General features: G+C 40.0%; 1 protein-coding gene across 1 annotated transcript in view; it reads right to left on the reverse strand.

Moving 5' to 3' along the window:
* The window catches only part of mdga1 (MAM domain containing glycosylphosphatidylinositol anchor 1), a gene marked incomplete at both ends in the record, with an annotated part of 157901 nt that overhangs the window by 72306 nt on the left and 59567 nt on the right, over window positions 1-26028 (reverse strand). The window contains one exon of the mRNA XM_079186174.1: window positions 25293-25467. Coding sequence (XP_079042300.1) covers window positions 25293-25467 — 175 coding nt within the window. The remainder of the gene's footprint in view (window positions 1-25292; window positions 25468-26028) is intronic.

Consider the following 26028-nt stretch of genomic DNA (forward strand, 5'->3'; position numbering starts at 1 on the left):
TAAATTGGTGCAATATACAACAAGGACACTCATAGCTGGATGAGTAAATAAACAAATATGATTAAATTTGATGAAATGATGACATTAAAAAGCTACTGAAACACCCATCACAACTCACACCCACCCACCCACACCAGCATGATCTTTTGTATGTCCAGTTCTATTGTTCACACTCTTATCTTTGTACACATCTGCTACAAATTAAAACACAAAGCGCTCAACTCACGCTTAGACCTTGACTGGGGGCTGGGTCCTTAATGTAGAGGATAAAAAAGTAAAGATAGGACAGCACTCTAATTTTACTTTTTAATCTAGCTTAATTGCCAGAATACACTCTGAAGAAGGGCGTCCTGTCTGGAATGTCAGTGTGGCAATATAAAAAAGTCAAACTTTTAACGAGTGCTGTCCTAGTCTTTCCTCTTTTTTACATGTCTGCAAGTCTATGTTTACAGATGCTTGAGGTTGAATTGTGTGTCTTTTGGGATAGACACCACTACAGTTTGCCCATATTTTGTTACTAGGGGTGTAACGGTTCACAAAATTATTGGTTTGGTTCAATATTATACAGTGGTGCCACGGTTCGGTACGTTTTCAATACAGCAAAAAAAGCAGATATGCCAAATCCTCGCTGGTGAGACTCTCAAGGGGGCGTGTCTGAAGAACATGGCTCTCTGTTTGGGCTTTTGTTTTCTTTAACAAAGCAGGAATTATGGTCTGGCGAAATGGGCTCGTGAATGAGTAGTGTCACAGGGCTCAATAATATTAAGCATGTTCATACAGCCTGTGTTTTCCACTCCAGAGTAGGGTCTCATATCCGCGGCTATAAACATACCTTTAGCCCTGTTTGAATCGGTAGGGAATAGCTACCAAAACGTTGCGGGGATAGTTTGTAGCGTGTCTGCTGCTGTTGGTTTTCCTGGTAAGCTAGTTTAGCATAGCGTGCCTCTCCCAGAACAAACGTGGCTCACCAGAGTAGAATGTTTTTTTTGCTGTAAGACAGCACGTTGTCTGTTACGTCGGATGTTTTGCCTTGTTGAGCGCATTATATTTCCCACAATTTAAGCTTCTGCATTTTCCAAATGTAATAGTATTAGTCTCGTACAGGACGGTTCAATATGAATATGTGTATTGTTACACCCCTATTTGTTACAAATAATATGAGTCAAGAACTTTGTTTGTCCAACCAGGTAAGAGCACAATTACAAAAGACAGAGTTTGACCTGACAGAAAGGACAAAGACCCTCTTTTGCAAAAGCCAAACCTATGAAGGATCTACTCTAAGCCAAATTGTGGCTTTTCAGACCACCAACAGTCCTCCAAGTGTTGCTTTTGAAACTGCCCACAGGGCATGGCCAATGCTCTGAGAGAGAATAACCCCACCTGCCTGTTGCTGTGGTGGTTATTGGCGTCTCTCCAGACTTATTTGTGTGGTACTCGCCACCACCAGCTCTGCCTGCACTTACAAAGTGCTGAGTGAGGCTCACTTTTAACAAAATGTAACACTTTGGATTTGTGGTAGCGCACCAACCGCATACCCTTTCACATTTTTGCTAGTTTTATTTTCTGGTTTATTTTCAGCGTTCTTTACATTTATATCTTTTTTTGTGTCTTCCAGTTTTTCTGTCCTTCCCCATGTTATTCTACAGACACAGATTATTTTCAGGCTGGAGCTCTTGCGGAAGTTTTACAGGCTTGTTTTGAACAGATTTGAGGTGAGAGAGTAAAAGTGCTGTGTCATTCATTTAGTTTGGACTTAGGTTAAAGGCTTTATTTTAATCTGTTTCTGTGTTTGCACCAAAACAAACCTTTACTACAGTATACAGAACAATATATTAGTTAGTTTAATTTAAAAAGGAATGTTGTGTTTTCAGTAGATTATCACATTCAGAACAACATTAATATGTGTGTAGGTGCAGTTTACAACATGTAGCGCAGGTGTATTACGCAGTGGTGGGCCGTCAGGGCCTGCAAAGCCTTCTCTGCTGGCCTAAACAGAATCACAAAGTTATAACTATTTTATAATTTAATAATTTCTCTTAAATACACTACATGTATTATAATGTATTAAAAAAAAATTCCCATTATCTTATTTTCTCATTGCACAGCTACTGTCTTCCTCAGTTGCTCTGCTTCCAGTGCAGCTTGTTTTAAGTAGAGCTTTTATCCAATCAGATTTCACCTCTGTGTCTCTAGGTAAGAAGAGAGGCCCCAGGCCTGCAGACTCACCAGTGCCTCCATGTGCAGTTTAAGTGAATGGGGACGATATTGTTGATTGTTATAGTGTTCAACCAATCAGATCTTTAGTTTGACATGTTTGGCGTATTCTTTGACATGCCAGAGCTGCTAGCTGGCCTACAAGTACGTGATTGGTCAGTGGGCTAGCGTGACATGTTGGGAGGTGACAATCCCAATATCTGCTGCCTCTGTCGAGCGGACATTTTCAGCCCTCAAACGCGTTAAAACGTGTTCAGGAAATACAACTGGGGAGGCTCGACTGTCTTCACTGGCGTCCATGAATCGAGAAGGACTTCTTACTGGAACTAAAACGCACGGATGTACTGAACAACTGTGAGATTAAAGTCTTTATTAACAAAGAGAGGAGGACTTTGTCTTTAAATAGTGAACAGCAGCTCTGGTAAGTGAACTTCAGTAGCTTCCATAAATATTATTTATGTCATTATTTAATATGCTTGTTTATATTGTATATTATTATTTGTACAACTTGCTTTTCATGAATATGGATATTGGTTTTATATGTGATAGAAACTATTGTTACGTCCTATGTTGCGCTGGGGACACATTTAGCCGGTGCACAGCAACAAGAAGACGCGCGAAGCGGCAGCGGTCTATATACTGAAGTTTACATTTGTAAGTGATCTACTTTGAAGATTTGTGTGTTTTCAAGTGGACTCATTTTCCCTCTCGGTGTTGACAGACGAATAAATCCATCAGTAACAAGAACTATGGAGTTGTGTATTTCCTGGACGGAGTGATAGGAGCGTTACTACTCTGTTAATTTGTCTATCGTGTCGTTTTCATGATATGGGTAATATTGTTCCCTCTGATATGAATACTATTTGAATGGCCCGTGCTCTTGAGTGTGTGGCGGAATGCGTGTTTTAGCTGAATTGATTTTGACTCATTGTTCGTTAAAGCCGCCGCATCCCGTCATGCGGGTATTCATGTATCTGCACTCATAATGTATTTGTAGGTGTTGAGCTTCATTTTTACGAGTGCAGGCCCAGGTATAAAATGCACGGCCCCGCCACTGGTATTACGTGAAGTGCTTTACGATGCCATAAACAAAGAACAGTGAGAAGCCCTTTCACTCACTATACATTATTCTCATATCTCAGGCTCTGCTAACTCAGAATCCCATCACTATTTAAAGTCCTCTCCTTCCCAAGCTGGATCTTTCCTCAGACTGAGAGAGAAAACTCTTGCTCGCAACTGATAAAAAAGAAGAAGATTGGGCTAAATAATTACTTCCTCAGGTGACGTTGATTTTGATTTATTTAATTAGATGCATCTGTTGACAAGTTCCCTTGCTTTCTTTCCCCTCTTCACTTCTAGTAGATGATGCACAAAGGCAGTCACAAAAACATTCACATATCAGCTAAACTTTCTTTGTTCCTGTAATATTTGTCTACATGTTTCTAATCTTGGATCTTTTCTATGTTTCATGGCCGTGTAATCCTCTAGTCTCTGCCCCTCTGTCTCCATCCTCATCCTATTTAAATTGTTCTATCTGCCGATACACAGGCTGTGAGCCTGCCCGGAGGCACCTCCCATACTTTATAACTATGAAGGCAAATCACTGTCAAAATCAAAAAAAGCAAAAGTCGCTCGCGAAGTTTAAACCTGCTCGCTCGCTCGCGAAACTTTAACCTGCTTGCTTGCGAGTAGTTTTTCTTTTTGACAGTAAGGGGGCGGACCCAGTCTCCATTGTATCTCTACATATAATTGGTTACAATGCTCGTCTTTGGATAAACCGGATATCACTCTGATTTTTCAGACTGTACATTTTAATGCACGGGTACTTTTACTTTCTGCACTTAAAGTACATTTTGCTGATAACATACTTGACTAAGGTTTCGATTGCAGGTATTTTACTCGTAGTGGATTGTTTCATCAGTATGGTATTAGTACGTTTACTGCAGTGAGGATCTGAATACTTTTTCATCCACTAATTACTTGTCAGTGATTTAACAGTTAATATACAAACAGTGGTCCCTAATCTTGGCTCCAGATCTTTGAGCAGGTCCAAATTGTTGCTCATATTATATACAACTACATTATATCTCTTCTGTAAACACAACAGTATGATTAAATATGATCACATCATGTTTTAATCAATTAAGATCAAAGAGTGTCTTTGAGCTGTCTGTCACAGTTTGACTATCAAACACATTGTCTGTAATAGAATGATGGAGTGAATTCAAAGCAATCTGAGCAACTTGACTTTAACACATTTTTAATTATTGTATTTAACAACGCTATTAACATAATCTGTATTTCATCAGCCTCTACAGTCTGAAAAGTTTACAGCTGTCAGACAAATGTAAAACATCCTGGTAGTGGATTAGTGTTTAGTGGCGGATTGAAAACCACCTCTAACAGACCTGGCGTCTGCGTTAGAGTGATATCCGGTTTATCCAAAGACGAGGATTGTAACCATGTAGAGATACAATGGAGACCGGGTCCGCCCACTTACTGTCAAAAAGAAAAACTACTCGCAAGTGAGCAGGAAAAAGACTCGCGAGCAAGCAGGTTACAGTTTCGCGAGCGAGCAGGTTTAAACCTCACGAGCGACTTTTGCTGAATTTTGCTCGCACTTCTGCTCGCGGAGTGATATAAAAGCGCTCGTCAAAATAAAATACGCCCGCGGCTGTTTGATTTTCGCGCGCACATGGATCTCATTTGCGCTCTTGGATTCTGACAGTGATTTGCCTTCATATATATAACACTGCCCTCATTACGCAGCCCGCTGCAGCTGGGCCATAAACGAAAAACTGGAGATGTGGTTGGAGGGAAGTAAAGGAAAGGAATGGGTCAAATCCACAGTCAATCGTGAAATAGATAGTAAGGGTAGAGATGGAGCAAGAACACAAGAGAGAGTGAGCATGAGAGTAAGCAGAAGGTACAGTATTCAGAGACACATCAAAAAGGGAAATAAGTGAGGAAGAGCACAGCCATAAAATCTAACTTGGAAGTTATGGCTGGAGACTGGCTGGATACAAAATACCACCGCAATAAAATAATATTACAATTTGTCTGGCCTTATGGCATTGATGAATACGGATGCTGCCCAGTGGGGTCTTTGTCTAGGGGCAAGTCGCTAATTTGAACAGCCATCCTATCTCTGAGGGCAGTAAAAAAATATTAAAGGAAATAAAAAGAAAGGTTCACCTTCAGTGGTTTAGTTTATAGATCCACATTTCCATTTCATAGCAGGTTATAGGTGTTAGAGAGAAGTCCCACTTGCTACTATAAGAATAGCTACCAGCGGGGGAGTTGGCTATACAGGATTTATTGTTAATTTCCCTAAAATGAACTACAACCCCCGAGTAGAAATAGACTTGCTGCAGCTTTAAACAAATATAATGCATGACAAGAATCAAACCTTCTATCATCCTTGCTACTGAAATGAGATCTTATTTTACCCTCATTCCACTCAAACACATCGAGGGCCCATGGGAGCGGATACAAATTGATGATAGCTGAGTGAAAAGGGACTAGCTAAAATTTGGAAGAGCTTTATTGACTGGATGATATTGAAAAAAAATGGCTGGACGCAATTACTGCAACGTCATGGAAAAGCCATTCTATAATATTTGAACTGGATTTAATGAAGGCCATCAGCAAACCGTGAGGTCATTTTATTGACAGGGGAAGTGAGAGAATTGAAAAATGTTGTCTTAATGCCGCTCAACAGAGATCAAGGGTACAACATCTGCAGAGTTGACGAAAGGGAATGAATTATGTTGAAAAAAATTTAATTAAAATGAATTGGCACTGTTGTTGTTTTACCACGCCTATAATACAAATCCCGATGTGTAATGTTTACAATCTACAGCTGATCCTGAAACAGCGCATACTAAAATGTAAAATGTCTCCACTCTTACACGTCTTCCTTTCACTTCCCTTGATGCCTGCACCACAGTAAACCCACCATAAACCGCTTGATTTATGCCTCATTCCAGTGTAATGGTTATATTCCCTGAGAAAATAGCAGTCTGTACTACAAGGGCCTGTGGTCAGGTCAAGATAATTCCAAGCCTACACTGCATGGTGTAACCTTCATAGAGAAGAGAGAGTCAATAAATAAGGGATTGAAAAAAACAAAGCTGAAGAGAGAGAGAGAGAGAGAAAAGAAAAACACTTTAGATAACTTAAGATAAAGCTGACCAAATGATGGGGACAAGTGTCTTATCTCCTCATGGTCTACAGGACAGCTTATAACCAAACCACACGCCCACCTACTGTGTGTGTGTTTATGTGTGCACTCTCTGTGTGCCTAGTATGATGGTCTTGCTACTAAATGCTTCAATCCCCTTCAGGTGACACAAATTCAGTGCAGATAATTTATGAGCCAAATAAAAGGAAAAATAGATTTTAGTATATGGAAAAAAAAGAATCCAAGATTCCAATAATGTTCTTAGTGGATTTAATACATTTACACATTTATGTCTGTCAGAATATCTCCTCCTCATATATTCTTTTATATCCCCGTCTCTCTCTATCAATGTCTGACGGTCAGTCTTTTTTATCGGTAAAACAGTTTTCTTATCTTGTCTCCACCGAGCAAAATGATATAAAAGCCTTACCTTACTTGACTATGTATGAGACATTGGCAAATTGCCATAAAAAATCCACACTTCCTGGCCAATTTTAATGTCTAAAACTATGATGTGATGGATTCAACATCATAATGGCTCTCAATTTCTTTTCTTTTTTTTTTTTTACCTAGCTGCAACAATGCTTTACATTTCACTGTGTTCTCTTCTCCTCTTCACTAATACAGCCTCTCTTCCTCTCCTCTTCCCACTCTCTCTTCCCACCTTCCTTGCTCACTGTTTTACCTCTCTCTCCGACTTTACACTGTACCTTTTGTCTTTGTCAAACATACTTTATGTTTAACAAATCCTTCAAACAGCTCTGCTTTTAAAGGGGTTAGCCGTGATGTATTACCTCAGTGGGGAGGGGTGGGGACATAGGTGACCCCAAACTGTCATGGAAACCCATGTCACATGTTATCAGTGACTCACCACACACTCAACCACTCACTGGGAACTCTGGGTAAGGACACTGTAGGGGTCTTGCAGTGGGAAGCACAGTGTTGTCTGCGCATGCATATATAAACAAAGTCACTTAAACTCATTCTATCAAAACCTCATCATTTTACACATTAACGTAGGGAGGCACATACACAGACACACACACACACACACACACACACACACACACACACAAAAAGACATTACTGTAGGTCACCCATATACTATACTCACAAAGCAACCATCTTGCCTCTATTCTAACTCCAAGGGTGCAGTCCCATGGAGTTGTCTTTGTGGATGGGTAGATAGATTTTGACATGAATCTCTAAGGTATTTCAGGAAAAAAACATACTTTGTGAGTTGATCCACTTGTAAGCCTGCTCCACAAAAGGAGGCTCCAAGATGATGGGGGAAAATATAGCTATCACACAGCAATGATTGGACAAAAGGGAAACCTCTATGGGGAATGGAATTCTTTCAGGGTATGAAATGTAGCTTTGTGTGTCATTGATGGTATCACATATACAAACTGTTTTTTGTCAGAAAATAAAGACCATTGCCCCCAATGAGATTATGTGACTGGTTCAGAGTTTCCGCAACAGTGGAAATTGAATGTGCTTATGATCGTGAATGGTTTAAGCAGACATGTGTGGTATTTTTTGAAGCGTAAAGCGGGAACATCTTTGAGAGATTTCACAGACTGTGATTACAATTCCTTAAGTGCTATTAAGAGAGGCCATCAGAGCGATCTAAACGGTATCTGAAACTTGCATCTGTTAGATACTGCTGTGTCAAAGCAATCTGACACAACTAGATGGTGCCTGATATTTGGATAAATGAGGCTCCGTTGTGACAGTGTAATTGTAACATGTCAAATTAAGCATATGTCTGGGAAGTAATGGCAGGCTGATTGTGGTCTGTGCTCATCACCTCCATCTGCTCATCCATCTGTCTTCACAAATACAGCTTATGTGCAAGCAAACTATGAAACTTTTCAAGTCGCACTAATTGGGGACCTTTGATATGGCTGTGTTGAAATGGCCTCATTAATTATGTGACACAATGCTGATTGTCTACAGTCTAAATTCACATGGACATTAGCCATTGTAGCGGTCCCTCTTTATAAATGCCTACATCACTGAACATGCACTGCTTATTTGGATACCTCTACAGTAGTAACATCACATAGGTTCAATGGGATGGCCCTCTTATACAGCTTCTAGACATACTTAAACCAATTAGAATAACTTTTCTGCAGTGCCTCAAATTGCCTGACACAAATGAATGTTTTTTTGCATGCAGTACAATGACCAGTGGGAACAATGTTATCTCGTGTGACAGTCTCACCCAGGAGCTGATGCAAGCCTTAATAATCTTAATGGGAGATAGTGATATTGTTAACACTTTATGTCAGGCAGTTTATTGAGGAAATGGCACCAAGCTAATTACAACAGCGTCTGCATGCCTGTCACGGGCTGATTTTAAGCTGCTCACACCCACCCTGTCAGAGGGGAATCAATACAGTTCAATACACCAGAGTTATATATAACCTTGGCTGAAGTACAATAAAAGGTATCTTCGAGCAGTAGCTGTCAATATCTAAATCTCTAAAACTATGAAAATGTATGGCCATCTGCTAGTTTCAAAATGGTGTTTACGATTCAAGCTGAAAATGTCGTTTTGGATGATTTGAACCATTAACTCCTCCCCAAGATCAATAAAACCAACACAATCTCAAACATTCCAGCACACAAGTCAGAAAACACCTGCCAGGTGTGGTGGCTGCCCTCTTGGTACTTCTCATCCTGCCTATTCCTCACTGAAGCCCTGTGTGACTTACTGCTACATAATTGTCTCAGCTGAATGGTCCTCCAGGGAAACCAAATGACCTCTCACAATAGAGAGAGACTAGCGCTAGAGCAGGAGAGAGGACATAATTCCTGCATAATGAACAAAGTAATTGGTCCAGAGCAACAGCGCTGATGTTTAAGGTACGGAGACAGATGTTAGATACACTCTGGGTCAATGGGAGGACATTTTTCTCGATGCTTGTTCATTTGAAGCACTTCACCTGGCTGACCAATTCTTTAAAATGACCGTGGGGCCCTTTCATTTGGGTACAAAACAATCTCAATTTGATACTGATGACTAAATATCCTACATAAGTTAACGAGACTATGAGCGAGGAGATCGGTCAGTTCTATACAGTCATTCTTAATGCGTGTAATCGGTGCCGCTGGGTCAGATTCCACGCAAAATCAGATGAAATCCTGCAGGTTCACCAGAAACTTCTTTAGCTCAGACTGTAGCAGGACCTCCGACAGCGACCAGCCTGCCATGGAGAGACCCAGATCCGGCTTCACTGCCGCCTTCAACCTGCAGTCAGGAGGAGAGTCCAGTAGCAGAGCTTTGCCTCGTGTTCGCCGGGAGAACCAGAACCACGACTGAGTTGAGCAGACTATCAGAACCTGCTACAGTAAAATGAGAGATTTTCGAAAGGGACCCTGCTGCTCGGAAACAGGACAGTTTTTGACCAGCTCATTGTTTGATGAATGTGAAACTAACACTTACGAGGCCAACAGCACTTCAGTTTAAGCTACTAAGTTCATGTTTCTTGCACACTTGCACAAACGGCAGCACTGAATCCTGGTATTTTATTCAGTCCAGTACAGAACGTGAGGTACAAATCCACTCTTTAGCAAGTTAAGGGCTTAATGGGCTGACTTAGACATATGAAGTGGTGTTAAAGAACGCCGAAAGAAATTGAACAAACGAGAGTTTGTTACAGTTGAAGAGAATCCAGCCCATTTTGAGAGATTAGAGAAGTCTCCATGGAAACGAAGTTGAAATCGACAGAGTACCTTTAAAGGTTTGACCTATAACAGCCCCATTATGCAAAGCAGTGTAATTTGTAAGCATAGCTTTATGTGGGAAGGTTTTATGATAACCACATTACACTGTAAGAATTAGTGCCTTTAAAAGATTAAAAATTCTGACCTGTCATTATATCACACCTATCAGACAAATTACTGTATTTTTTAATACTGGACCATGAAAAAAATGCATAATTTCATAAAAAAAGAAGTGTGATGTGTAGGGTATCATCGGACCTATCACATTTGACGCATAGTAAAACCTGCTTTCCCTACTTACTGATGAATAATAAAACTATGAATTAAAAAAATGAAAAAGCATTGCAAATAGAAGGTACAAAACTTGCAGCATAATGAGGACTTCTCACATTGGCTACCTCTGTATGAATGTTTCTAAAGGCTGAAGGTGGTTTTATTATCTGAGCGAGAGCTTCCTCTTTCACAGACATCTTCCCGGTTGAATTAAGTATTTCGAACTTATAGTAAAATAACTTCACTCTTTTTTTTGTGAATGTCACAAACTGTAACATGACAAAAATCCTAGTACTAATGTGATACAATGAGCAAAAAATAAAATATCTCACACAAGATCAACCCTAGGTTATAAAAAGCAGAGGATTTTAAAAATAATTCTGTTCTCTTTGCTGATCAAAAGATTTGTGGGATTCATTTAAGTGCTTTTCGCTGTTTAGTTTGATCCATATTCTCTTGTACACAGAGAAGCCATTATCTGCAGACGTGGCTTCCTTGATGTGTCAGTATGTTCCTGCGTCAAGTTGACACCAACTGACTTGTCAGAAGATGCACATGTCAGGTAGTAAAAGATGCTTTTGCTTGAAGTCTCTCTCTCTCTCTCTCTCTCTCTCTCTCTCTCTCTCTCTCTCTCTCTCTCTCTCTCTCTCTCTCTCTCTCTCTCTCTCTCTCTCCCCATGTACACACGGTGCATGGCAGCAGAAGAAAATAATTAGGCCAGGGTGGCTGTCTGAAGCATAAATATCCATTAGTAACAGAGCTTATACATTACATGCTGTCTTTAGAAAGGTAACTGGGGACTGATGAGTAGGGCAAAGAGAAACCACAGATCTCAAGAGGAACGCACTCCTCTTTCACCTACACTGTATTTACAGCACTGTTAGCTAACATAGAGGACGGCTAGCAGTGTCATACATGTTAGCATGAATCAAGAACAAATGGAAGTATTCAAATATTTGTTTTAGAAAAGGATGGCTTCCATTTTCAAGACTCACCAGTTTCTACTTATGGAACCTCCACACCTGCTAACAATTACCAAGAAGGACTGAATCAGGGTGCATTTCCGAGGGCGCTAAGCTGAAATTCTGTTCATTAACAATTCATCAGCTACATATTAACACTGGCGATTACAACATCGTACACAAAAAACTGCAACCTGCAAAGTGATGCTTTCCCTCACTGGTTCATTTCACCACCTTAAAACTTTGCTTATTTGTATTTTGATGTTAACTGAAGAAAACAGAAAAGCATCCTGGCTTTTAAAGACAAATCCCTGAAAAAATGTTAAATGAATCATATTGAAGACATTGAATTCTATGTTGAAACAGCATTCTGGTCAACATGACACATGTATTAATAACAGAGCAAATTCATTAAAGAAAGATGACAAGCATACATACGCTCAGTAATGTCCAAATAAAAAAGAAATGATTTCCCATTTAGTTTCATTACAAGACAAGCTGTTGTTGTGTGAACTGTAAACATTGTAATTACTGTTAACTGTTTAAAACTACTTAAAGAAAAGCCAAACAAATCACCCGTGCCATACTTTTTCTCACATCCGTAATTTGTTATACTGTAATGCCAGTAGTGTGACTATATACATTATGTGTAATACAGCTTTTCTCATCATTTAACCCAACACCTTGCAATCCAATCTACCCACACAGTGTAAATGTGTAACTGCATGCACACATAAACAAGAACAGTGCAAAACAAAATGGAAAAGATATTCTTATTATAAACACACCCAGGAGAGGGCTGCCTTTGCCTTCTGAGGACTGAAAATAACTCCAAGGTCAGTGAGCTTCCATTAGGGATTTATACCATAGCAAACTGCTAATTAATTAGGCCTAATGTGAGACAATGGTCGGATTGTTGGCTTGCTCCCTTGGAGATACAATGCAATGCACTGCTGGTCTTTTGGAGGCTATTTCAGATCAAATGAATCTCTGAAATCTCTGAATCTCTAATATGGCCATGTGCTTAGCTGATGTGACCAGCTAAGCCACATCACCACTGAGCAGCTTTTCTGAAGAGCTTTCCTGAAGTGCCTCACACTGATGTCTGATAAGAAAAGGTGCTGTTGTATAACAAACTTGTTGACACTGGCGACAGAAGCTAAGTGGCAACACCATGGCTGTAACAATGGTGTTGACATTTTGCTTTATAGGCTACTGTCATATTCTCAGGTGAAGAACGGATTCCTGGGAAATGAAAGAATTCCCTCATTAACAAGACACATCTGCAGCAGACACAACATTACATGTCTCGTATGACAATAGAACAAAGACAAGAATCTAGTACAGCTGGTGAAGAGAGTGTGATGTGTGATCATTAGACAGATGCCATTTGACAGCTGGTCCATTAAAAGGACCATAGCAATGTTCATTTACTATAAATCGCAAGTGCCTAACGACGACCATTTTCAGATCATGGTACAGCCTTGAGGTTTTTGAATGGGTTTTATCTACCTTCCACCCTTTTTATAGAGTACATCAGATTGAACAACATCCCTACTTTTATATTACATTACTGTTGTGTGGCTGCCCAGTCGCTGGTAGTTATGCAACGTTGTTATGCTTGTTGCGTAACATTACGTAAGAAAGTCTTCTATGGGCGTTAGTTATGTATTTATTAACACAAACGATGACCTTTTTTCTAACCTTAACCTTAAAGTAGCGTTGTTGTTGAAGTTACCGTACATAACTTTAAACATATGGCATTGTGCTTTTTTGCAATTGAATATGAGGTTAATCTGAAACATACCTATGAAATGTATTTTTGGTTCAGACATGCTAATTTTCAATGTATCCCGTGGTTTGCGGACATTTTAAATGTTTGTGTTGCACATACCAATGCATTGGCAAAATATTGACATAACTTTGATTAAAATGTAGGGAGAAACGTGATTGATAACCTAACTGGGTCTAATCTTCACTTTCTTCAACATTTCCCATTATGCATTGAGTATGTCAAATAAATGAATTGAATTACTCTTTAAGTCTCTCCTGATTGATGGAAATAATTGTAAAACAGCTCCCTGGAAAGCAGGTAAACGCATTCTCAAAGACCATAGGCTTGCTTTGGAAAACCAACAGCTGTATGAGAAGTCAATTAAGACAATCAGTGTTTTGTTTTAGGATACTGAATTATTATTAAAATTCATTCACCATATATAGAATATAGGGCTGGGTGATATGGCCCGAATCTTCTATCCTGATACAGGTCATATTTGTATACTCTTGTGTGAAAATTATCGCGATATGATTTCATCACAATATAATTCCATTGAAGGACAATAAATGATCATATTGAATGATGGCCTAGTGGAGTAGTAGAATAATATATAATAATAGAATAACCCTATAGTGTGTAGGCAAAGGTCAGAAAAAAGTACAGAAAACCAAAACCCAAAACAGCGTGAATATAGAACTGTCATATGGTTGGTATCAATTGGTATACTGTGCGCTGCACCATCATGCTGACACAATAGGCGAAACAGATAAACAGTGAGCTAAATAATTAGCTTTCTCATAAAGCAGATATGAGAGAGACCTTGAAGCTGAATGTTGTGTGGGAACAAAACCTCTCTCCTCCGGTTATATTCAAAGGACTTTAGATATCAGACAGATGAACTTAATCAAAAAGAAGTATTCATGAGGAACAGGACAATAGTTGTCTCACCTTTTCATATCTCCCTGCTACCCCATATCTATGGGACATCTTTTAGCTGTTCAGTCATAAAAATAGGATGCACTGTGGGACTAAATTACATTTTATAGAAAGAGAGGTGTATTATTTTCCAGTGACAATAGTCCTCCTGTTGCTGCTTTGCATACACACGTCAAGCACGTACATTTACTTGAACACACTGCACTGATTCTCTGAGATACAGACAGACTGCCTACTTTTGCTCACAAACACACAAAGACGCACACAAACACACACACATTCAGTATCTTCAAGCACCGTTCATCTGAAAGGGACTGTGTGAATATATGTGATTGGTAATGAAATCCATGGCTTTCCATCAAATTAGTTCTGAACTGGATCTGACAATGGTATGATAATAATCTGGTAGCATAATCATATTATCTTCTTACAAAGATCAAATGAGAACTCAGAGAGGCTGGATCCACATGGTGCAGGTATATTTTCTTTACGTCACATCGTGAGTCAAATGATCTCATTTACATATTTGACTGGAGGTGAGATAGTGGTAATGAGAATCTCTTAGATGCACAGAGTGAGGAAAGAACATGACCGATAGGCCTCTCTATTACTGTGCATATTCTACCAGTTAATATAGAATACATTGCACAGCTCTCCCTTGGATGTTGCTACATCTACTTTTCTATCAACTGCTCAGTGGTGGGCCGTCAGGGCCTGCAAAGCCTTCCCTGCTGGCCTAAACAGAATCACAAAGTTATAACTATTTTATAATTTAATAATTTTTCTTAAATACACTACATGTATCATCATTTATAAAAATGTTTTTCCCATTATCTTATTTTCTCATTGCACAGCTACTGTGCTCCTCATTTGCTCTGCTTCCAGTGCAGCTTGTTTTAAGGAGAGCTTTTATCCAATCAGATTTCACCTCTGTGTCTCTAGGTAAGAAGAGAGGCCCCAGGCCTGCAGACTCAACAATGCCTCCAAGTGAATGGGGACCATATTGTTGATTGTCATAGTGTTCAACCAATCAGATCTTTAGTTTGAGATTCTTAGACGCACCAGAGCGGCCTGCAGGCCTACAACTACGTCAGCATTAGCAGCAGCGCTGCAGTGAGGTTCTGTGCTGTGATTGGTCAGTGGGCGAGCACAAAACTTAACAGCAGAGGCTTAGTCGAGTAGTGAGAGTTCATATTGAAAGATATGAATGAAATTATGATATTTTTTGTATTTTGCTTGGTGTAGATTTTTTATTTTTTTTTACCTAGCTTTGTTTTTCAACACTCAATGGCTGAAGGAGGAGAAACGGATTTGTGAGTTGGGATTTAACTGTGGGATTAATCTTTGTCAACAAACAAGAGGATGTGATCAGCATTTGGTAAGTCAACTGGTTTGTTTTTTTACATCTAATATCTGAATGGCCCTTGAGTGTGTAGCAGAATGCGTGTTACTGCTGTTGTTTTTCCGTTAAGCTAGTTAGCCTAGCCTCCCAGAACACTTGCGGAGCATCAGCTGTTTTTTGTTGTGGTTCTTTTTGTTACGGTTCAGAGGTCACACAGACCGCTGTCTCCTAGTGAGCGCAGAATACATTATATTTCCTACAATTTAAGCTTCTGCATTTTCCAAATGCACTAGTATTATTCAAACGTATTGTTCGGTTTGTAAGCCTCGTACCGAACGGTTTAATACAAATACGTAACGTTATATAGTTACAGCCCAAGAAACGAATAATAACCCTAGCTGTGGCGCCATCATGTGGTTATAAGGTGGTATTTCAGCAGTGAAGGCCCAGGTATAAAATGCACGGCCCGCCACTGCAACTGCTATATGGGGTCATGAGAAGTTCATGGACAACTATAAGTTTATTTTTAAGTCACATTACTAAGGAGACATGAGTAAAACCAGTGTCCAGTGACATTCAGTATTCAGTTTACTGAGCTGCTGTTTAGGAATGTGTACAGAATCACATAATAAGATATCACACGAAAATCTATTGTCAGGCTTTAAGTAATGCGTTTGTGTTTGTGTAAGCCAGAGCATGGAGCTACAGGCAGCTAGGGGCATAGCTTAGGCGTGTGCGAGATGTCACGGAGAGGCCATTGTCTGTTCTAGACAATAATGGCTCCTAAAGGGGTTAGTGTAGATGCCGCCGCAGTTCTATCAGAACTGGAGAGTATGTCTTCATTGAAAGAAGAGCAAGCAAACTATCGGGCAGGTCAGGAAAGGATTTGAGCATTTCAACATAAAAAAAGAAAACCATTTGGTCTGGGCAGTGTACACCATATGACTGCAGGTGGAAACCATTGTTGTGTGCTTGTGTTGATTGTCAATACTTCTTTTACTTTTAGGTTCAAGTACGTTGCTGCAGCAGGATACAGTTGCAACAGAGGTATTTACCATGGACGTTTTAAAAGGATCAGCTAGTATTTTCAAAAGTCACATAATTTGTGCTTCAACAATGTTTCAATGTAACACCAGTGCCTCCAATCCTGCAGAAAGCAATGCTTGATTTATGTCATGTTACAACCACACCCAGTGGGACCTAAACCCCTAACCCTGACAATGTGCACCATATTAAACTCACTGAGCTACAGTACAGCAGCACCATAATTATGACTCAAGTGGAGCATTTTTACTTTTAAGCATGTAGCCTTTGGAACTGACTGCCCCAGATAGCTACTGACAGCCCCACAATGTGTACAAATCACACTGTGAATGTTCAGTCTAGGTATTCAAGTGAACGCATGCTTTGCTCTGAAAATAGACTTAAAAAAGAAACCAGTAATGTATGCTCTAAAGCTGGGATTTGTGTATTTCAGAACAACTCTGTCTTCTACAGAACAACATTTCCATACAACTAAACTGGATTCTCGTACTATATTTCGAGGGAGACGTATTTTCTCTCAGTCGCAGTTTTAATCACGTGATTGTGTATTGTAACAACACAAAAACGCAACAAAACTACTTGGTTATTTTTATTAAAAAGTAATGATTTGGCTTAAAATAAACGTAATTTGGTACAAAACCCTTTCCCTCAAAATATAATTGACGATGCAGTTTTGTTTAATGGGAATGCTATTTTTAGGCGACCAGGCTCAGGTAGGATTTGTCAGATTTTGTCCATCTTATTGTTGCATCTTGCTTTTCATATAGTAGTCCACTCCATTTAGGATGAAAATGAATGGTATCTCTATGCCTCTAAAAGTTATGGCTCAGTGTAAACGGTCTGCAGACCACACGAAAAAAATGAAATAAATAATGATTTATTTATATATGTGTATATATATATAGATATATATATATATCTATATATATATGTGTGTATATATATAGATATATATACATCTATATATCTATATGTAGTTATATTTTATAGTTTTAAACCTTTAGGGAGCTCAAACGGATCATTTTGAATTAAACAAAAGCACTTGCCAATAAAATAAAAACATCTGAGAGCAACCTTCATGTACCGTAAAAAACCTTGTGATGCAAAAATAGGTGAACGGACGACCTGAATGGACGTCTCCGATAAATGTTTTTCAAACTGAATTTCTGTAGAACAACACACATTCAAGTTCTAATTATTGTCTTTTCTGCTCTTCTGTATTCTAAATAGGTCACCCTGAGACAACTTTCCTTTGGAGTTTAAAGACATTATTATTTCTTCATGCCCTAAAACATGTAATCACTCATTTTAAGGTCATCTTTTTCAAACCCCATCACTGTCCTTACACTCTGTTCTCGTTCATGTCAACTCCATCAAATTGCTAAAGCAGATTTTCTTTATTACAGAAGAAACTCATCCTGCTAAAGCTAAACTAACCTATATATTCAAACATGGTGTCCAATTCTCCTACATGCATGTCTGTAAACCGTCAGTGGGAGAAAATCCAAATGACCATCAGCAGAACATGAGGACTCCAGCTGGGTTCAAATCCAGCCTTCTTACTGTGAGGTGCTAACCACTGAGCCATGATGAGCATGGAGTTGCTTCCTGAGTGAGAAAGCACTACTTGACAGAATCAGTAGAAAATAAAGACACGTTTGCAAGTTAGACTAGAAAACAGCAGCTCTTTCCTACTCCTTGTGTGTAACAGCATGTGTGTCCACACTGGATTTTTTGGCTATGGTGGTTTGAGGGCGATTAGATGTTGGACAGAAATGCTCGCTCTCTTTTCCAAGCCCACTTGTCAAACGCAATACATTTTAAAGACTTCACAGAGGGGAGATGAATGTCAGAAGCTTTACATGGCAAGGGTTTTGCAGACAAGGCAAGGATTTTTTTTTTTTCACTTGCTTCAGGATTTCTCTGATGTAGATCAATACATACGATCACTCAAGCAGCTGTTACACAATTGCTGCCACAAAAGATATTATCCGATGAAATTGCTCTGGGCTGGATTTATTGTGTTGTTCTGAAATAAGAAGAATGTATACGTCCATTTTACTGTCACTATATTGTGGAGTAATAAGAGTATAGACTCCATGTGACTCTATCCATACATACCTCTGTATGCACACACACACACACACACACACACTCACACACACAACATATCAGATAGAGTTAGTCTGGAAGTAGCATACAAGAACATGGTGTCATGGCAGAGCAGAGCAGCCGATAAAACGGGGGACACTGTTTAAGACAAGCGTCACAACACTTTATCTTACATACAAAAGTAAAGAAATGCTGGTTTCTCCCCTTAATGATGGGAATTGTTTACCTTAATGCCTATTATACATCTAATTTAATCGTACAATGCACACCATCTAGTGAGTCAAGAATGTCAAGTCTGATTTGGTCGAAGTCGACTAAAAAAAATGAATGTAATTGTTATTATAAATTGTTTTTTCAGATAAATTTACTTTGCTCTATTACATTAACTAACATCATATAATAGTGATTCCAATAATGCCCAGTTCATGAAAGGTTATTCACATTTTTTAAACATCCATCTGCTTGTTTTCTGTATTTCCTCCGGCAAAAGCCGAAGTTTGTTTCTAATGAAGTGCGTGCTCAGTATCAATGATGACAACTGCGATTAAACAGACAAAATAAAGGATGCCTCTGACAGAAACATAGACAAGAAAATCCACACAAGACTAAGGATCTCAATGCTTCAAGGCAAGCAAGCAGTTGTATACCAGTTTAGATGTCAAAGGGATTACAGAGAGATGCAGATATTGCATGGTTTTCTCTTTTGAATGTCACTGTACTTCACTGCAGTATACAGAAGATACCTTTACTGTACATTTGGACAATTATTATAATGACTGAATGCACATACATACAATTAATATGCTTTCCTCTAAGCCACCAGACTCCTGTCAGACAACAGATATTTTAACTGGCTGATCTGGTAAAACACACTTCAACAAACTTGCCAGAGACCAAATTAAACTCATCAATGCCATCTTGTTAGTCTTTCCACGGTTCCAAAAAGCACTAAGTCCTGTTTGAGGGTCTGAAAGAGAGACTGACTAAGTAACAGACATAAATAAAGAAGAAACGATCGTAAGATTTTCAAGGAGTCGATCGCCTATTTTTAACTCGCCTTCCAGTGTTTAAAAAACCCTAATACACACACTAATTTTGATGAGGAAAAGGTACTAGTGCTCTCTTTCATTTTTCTTTTTTAATTAGGGAAACATGAGGATTCATGGTCATTAACAAAGAATGCTGTCTGAAATTGAGTCGAGACCAGTAAGGGTTCTTTAAAAAGCAGCACAGAAAGAGATATTGATTTTTGATGTTTTCAATTGTTGAGAATACTGTGCTGACACATAAGGCCCGCAGTCACATAAAAAATGCTTTTGAATGTGTCTGAAAATCAACAAAACATACTGCCTTTGCTCGAGGCCAAGGAGAGTTTCCAGATTACTAGGAATTTGACTTCATCCATTACACAACTCTCCAAAAACAGTCCAGCATGGGAACATCTACCATTCCCTCGTAGACAGACAGAATAAGAAAGTGGACAGGGGATGAAACTAACAAAAGAAAATAGAAGAGACATCCTGAGGCTGAGCGACGAAGAAAACACAACCAGACCAACGAAATCGCAAAGAAGCATGGAGTATATATTGAAGGAGCAACAGAGTTATAACAAGTAACACACAGTAAGAGATGCATTGGGTGCCACAGAGAGAAAGATAAACAGAGAATGTAAGGAAAGGAGAAACACATGGAATGAGATGATGAGCACAGGAAAGAAAGTTTATGAGTTTTTGCAACTCTGCGTGACTCAGACAGTAATGTGGTGGCCCAGTGATTCCCCATGTGGCTTCAGCCTTGATCTCACTGAAAGGTCAAAGCTTCTTTTCAACTACCTAATAACGCTACTCTCTTTCTCTACCTGTCCATTGCACACGTTTACTTGCTTTCTGTGTCAACGTGTGTGTGTTTATGCAGCTTTACTGAATGTGTGTTAAGGTGTGTGTGTGTGCGTGTGTGCGTATTGTGTTTCCACTCGGCGCTAGCAGCGGTACTGCCCATTCTTCCTGCTCCAGCCAGCACAGAGCTTGTGTTGTGACAGAAGACTCGGGCCAACACGGATAGACTAAATGCCAACTAGCCTGCTGTCGATGGGTGTGTGCATGTTTGTGTGCGCGTGCCTGCCACTGTCAAAAACACCAATTCTAGAGCACTTGTTTTCCTGTTTTTTTTTTCTAAAGCAACAGTGCTGGAATAACAGATTACTCATTCATCTATTGGCTCCCATAGCCAGTGACAGTTGGGGCGACAACTGCCAAAGCTGTGAAAGGTTTTTTGTACATTTGGAGATTCAAATACTCCATTACTCCATTGACAAATGTAGTGATTACTGACAATGGCACAAGAGGTTATTGCCAGTTAATTTGAACAAGTCAAAAGCTGGAAAATTTGCTGAACAGAGGATCTTTTGCAATGCTCTTTAGTCAACCGCTTCACCGAAGCCAAAAAAACATCTAAAATCAGAAAGAAACAAACCAGCAGCTTCATCATCTGCATCACTGATGTCACAATATTCCCATCATCATTAACATAATCAACATCAATTTTATCATCATCATCACATCCCCAAATACTTTCCACTTACCTGTTTGTGTCCTGAAGAGAGTAAAGTATCCACAGAGAGGATTTGATTTGAACTAAGCTGAGCCAATTAATATGCTAAAGTATCATTGGTTGGGTTTCTGAACCAAGTCCATCCCATCAGTAGAGGCTACTCAAAGTTAAACCCCGCAAGCTCACTGCCCCACTGCCTCAGTGGTTAGTGTGCCAGGTCATTGGTCAGCTGGTTGATACAGGTGACCCCCATGTAATGGAGGTCTAACAGGGAAAGAAGGTTGTTTACAGAAATGGGTGACAGGTTGATGAAGTGTTGTTGGGTGAAAACCATCAGGGAAGCCAGTCTAAGTGGCTGTAGATTAATGGAAATGTTGCTGTATGTGCTCTTTGTGGAATTGGAAAGGGGTAGATCACCTGTATTTGCTCGTTGAGTACGTACTGCAGACTTTATAATTTGTTGGCCAAAGGTCTTGCCAGTCCATTATATGGAAAACAAGTTGGCTGGCATTAACTATTCTGTGCTAACTGATTTATTCAAATAGCCATAGGGTTAATAAGTAAATACATGCTAAGTTAATAACAGATTCACAGGCTTGAGTTAAAGTACAGAAATAAAACAAGGAGAGCCTAAAGAATAGTAAAAGGAGAGAGGAAATGTTTCTGCCTGTTGTGAAACAAAAAAACAAAAGGATGTTATGTCCGGCTGCAGATGAGAAGACAAAATTTAAAAAAGTAAGAGAAGGAATGAGCTATACAGGGTGTCGGCTATAAAGAAATATAGGTGACTTTTGCTGTATTTGCCTGCTATTCAAAGCAGAATATTTATTATGCGCCTTTTCTTTAATCCTGAAACTCATTTTCTCTGCTTTACTTTTGCTCTGCCTTTTCAGTTTCAACCCATAATTCATTCTCTCCCCTCTTCATTCTTCCCTACTGTTCCTCTTGTTCTCACACACTTGAAGTGTGAAAGTGTGTTTTTCGACATATTTTAGCACGTGTGCATACTTGAAAGTGCATCCCTACTACTGTGTGCCTCTCTGTGCATGCGCATCTATGTAAATGCAAAAAATGTGCACATGCTACCTGTGAGTGAAGAGCAAGCAATTTGGTTTGTATGTGTGCCTACATGATGCCTTGCACGCCTCCTTGCATCCATGTGTTTGTATGAAAGCAAAGTTAAAGTTGCACGCACGGCCGATGACCTAAAGACACACACTGCTGTGTTTGGTTGAGCCTCACAGCTGAGAGGAGAGACCCCAGCTGACTCACTACACACACAAAACAACACAATGCTTCATCACGCACTGGTGTGTGTGGTGCAGAGAGGATGCAGGAAGGAAGGATAAAATAAAGGACAACAAGAAAGAAGTAGGAATGAGGGAAGGAGAAGGGGAAAATAAAGAGTGAATAAAAAGTGCAGTGTGTGGTCATTTCAGTTAAAAAAGCTGAAACATAGAAAAGACATAAATTGTGTGGTTGAGAGAAAAAGGACTGAAGCTCTTGTTTGCACCCTGTGCAGGTAACAACATGTTCTGCCCTCTAGTCCAATAACTGGTCTGTTGGATGCATCCAAATTGAAAAGCATATGAGTGCATCTACCTCATTAAGTGCATCTCTCTCTCTCTCTCTCTCGCTCTCTCTCTTCCCTCCCCAAATTTCATTTCTCGTTCTCACTGTCTTCATTTTGCTTTTCGCTTTGCCCTTCATCTGTCTTATTCTTCTTCATCTTCGTGTTTCGCTTCTCATCACTTCCCCTTTTTTTGAGTGGGAATTGTAATTTACAATCAAATCACCATTCTTTCCTGTTTCAACTTTGTCCTGTATTCGCTGTTTAGTTTCTTTCCTGGAAAGGTTGAGTGCTCTTTTGGTAACTACAACCTGCTCATCCGAAAACAATACTGTATGTTCAGTTTATCTAGCTTAAAGTAAAAGTTTCCTTTTATTTTCTCGTGCACAATTGTGCATGAACTTACACGTACTTTTCCCTTTCTTTTGTGATATCTCTGTAGAAAAACATGGACCTATCATCTGTGATGTCTCCCATTGGCTTTTGACAGGGCTTTTTGGAGCCAGGAGTTTGGGTTTACCACTAGCTGCCTGCTGCCATCTTGTCAGTTGTTAAGAGCCAGAAAAGCCACATTTTGGCAACTCGGTGGAGTCTGGATGGAGCCGATATTGGTCAAACAGGCAGCAATCAAAATTAAATAGAATTCAGACCTGTCAATCAAGCAAACAGGTCTGGTGGCATGAGGGGTCACTGACTGGTTTGATGAGAATAAAAACTGAATTATATGCTACAACACAGTTATCAGATCTCAACACAAATTATCAATTGGGAGATTTTAGAGCTACTTCCAAGTTTTACTTGGATAATCTATGTCAGGAATATATAAACTTGTTTTCTTTTAATTTGTCTCCTGTGTGTACATTAATATACATAAAGTACATTTCCTTGGTTCTGTACTTCTCAAGAGAATCCGGTGGTCATTCTAGCTGGCCTTCTGTTCAAACTGCATCTACAGAGACACTCAGCCATGGTGGTTACTTCTTGTTCCCTCCCTGCTTACAACCCCTCTTTTTTCTCTCTCTCTCTCTCTCTCTCTCTCTCTCTCTCTCTCTCTCTCTCTCTCTCTCTCTCTCTCTCTCTATGTGGTATAGCTTGGGCTAATTGTTACATCGCTCTAGAACTGAAGTCACCCTGTGTAGGAAGCGTGGTTGATCGCCGCTGGGTCCAACGCGGTATGGGGGATGGGGGATGGGGAATTGAACAAGCATTGGCCGTCAGAGCTGGTTAGCTTCACAGAGCTCCTGTCACAACTACACTCACAGTACAACCTGTTTACTACCCAGGCCCCCTGCAATTACCAGCTCCCCAGCAGGGGCCAAGCTAGCGCCTAGGGAGAACTAACTCTATCAGCAGAAAGGGAGGAGGGAGAAGGAGGGAGGGGGGGAGGCCCATTAAGAGGCTGAGGCAGGGAGGGAGGGGGGGCCCCCATTAAGAGGCTGAGGCAGGGAGGGAGGGGGGGCCCCCATTAAGAGGTGACAAATCCGAGAGGGACAAGCATGGAGCGAGCACGTGTGTCTGTATATGTGTGTATGCTAAAGATGCTAAAGATGGTGCGGCATACCATGGTTTTGAACAAAGCAGAGTAGAAGAAGAGATGAAGCAGGTAATGGATGTTTAGGGTTATAGGGCCCTTGTAAAATCTGTTTTTTTCTATTAGTCTATAAACCCACCATTAAAATGATTGAATCAATGAAGGAAGGAACTATCTATGCAATAAACTGCTGTAACGGATGTGTAAGGTTTTAGGGTGCTGGAAATTAAATTAAACTGTATAAAAGTATTGATGTGTTGGGTATATAGTTGCATGTGCGTCAACCTGTCGCCATGACCTGGCCCCTGACTCACAGGGACAGTGGGGCAGTGAAACAAGCAGCAGCACGGGGCCCCTACGACACCACACTACTTCTCAACTGTCTGTCTGTATAACAAACATTATCATTAGACCCTTTGTAGAGCCCCAGACTGCAAGGACGGTTCAAAGGATGTGTAACAAGGTGTGAAAAGAAAAGGCAATCTCTTAAGTACCAGCAGATTAGTAATTAACGTTAATTGTGGCAGGCACTTTCAAATCTGGGGATGTGACAGAGCTAAACAGCAAGAAATATTTAGGATCAGTCTAAACAGCTAATAACCTGATTCTGTGGTTGTGATTTTTCTCACTTTTATTACCAGAGTACTGGGGCGTGGGTTAGTTGAGAAATAGTGGGTTAGGGAGCCCGTACCACCTGGACCAACTGTTATAAAACTCTTGATATGTCCCACAGACTTCACTTTTTATCCAGGAGTATCTGACAAAACGTTGTTTTTATCCATACAATATACCAAGGTCAAAAAATGCAGATGTTCATTTTGAAAGTGTTGCACCATATTATCTATACCCTCCAATAACCATAAGTCATCAGATACTCCTGGAAGCCATTCCCACTTGAAATCTCATCATCCATCCAGTCTGTCTTTCCTCTTCCAATCTTTCCATCTCTCCCCATCTTGGTCTTCTCTAACAGTGGGAATAGCTGTAGTGATAGTAAGCTGTGGTCCAGAAGTGGAAGGAGTTTTTATTTATTTTTTTTTTTTTGTCTTTCTCCCTGCCCACTTACACTGCACATCTACGCGGATGGACTTGATGGCAGCCACCCCCACCCCGTTGTCGGCCTTGCAGTAGTAGCGACCCCCCTGAAACCTCTGGATGTACTCGATGCGCAGCGTCTCGTTGAAGAGTGATGTTTCCTGGAACTTGTCTGATGCACTGCCAGCCGTCTTCGTCCACCGTACCTGAAGAGAGGGGGGAAGGGGAGAAAATGTTCAATTGACGAAGATGCTGTCAGTGAAAGCAAGGTGTAGCAAGGACAGAGTCAGTCAAACTGTAATGTAAGAAAGTTTAAACGGGGGACAGAGAGAAAGACTAGCAAGTCAGGCTTTGACAGTTGATGTCCAAAAAACTTTTCAGATACAGTGTAAACAAAAATGTTAAAAAGCACGCATTCAAACATCTCCCTACCCAAACAAATACTCATGTTTATGCACAAACCGAAGAAAGTAAAATGTAATTGTAACATTCTGCTCTCGTTTCAAACAAAGAAGAGCTAGTGACACGTATTTCTTCAATAGACAATTTATAATCTTCGTTGATGATTAAAAGCAGTGTCATCACACTCTCTGGTGGAAAATGTTAAGTCAGTTTCTCTTTTGCATCTGTAACCAAATCCAACAGTGATGTCACAGTGTACTGAGACATCACAGCAGCAAGTTGAGAAACTAAAGCCGACTGTTTTCCCTAGAAAGACGACAGCATCAGTCATTTTCATCATATTTTTATGGTCAGCTAGTGGCTGT

The sequence above is a fragment of the Pholis gunnellus genome (assembly GCF_910591455.1).
Source record: "Pholis gunnellus genome assembly, chromosome: 1".
In the NCBI taxonomy this organism is placed as follows: Eukaryota; Metazoa; Chordata; class Actinopteri; order Perciformes; family Pholidae; genus Pholis; species Pholis gunnellus.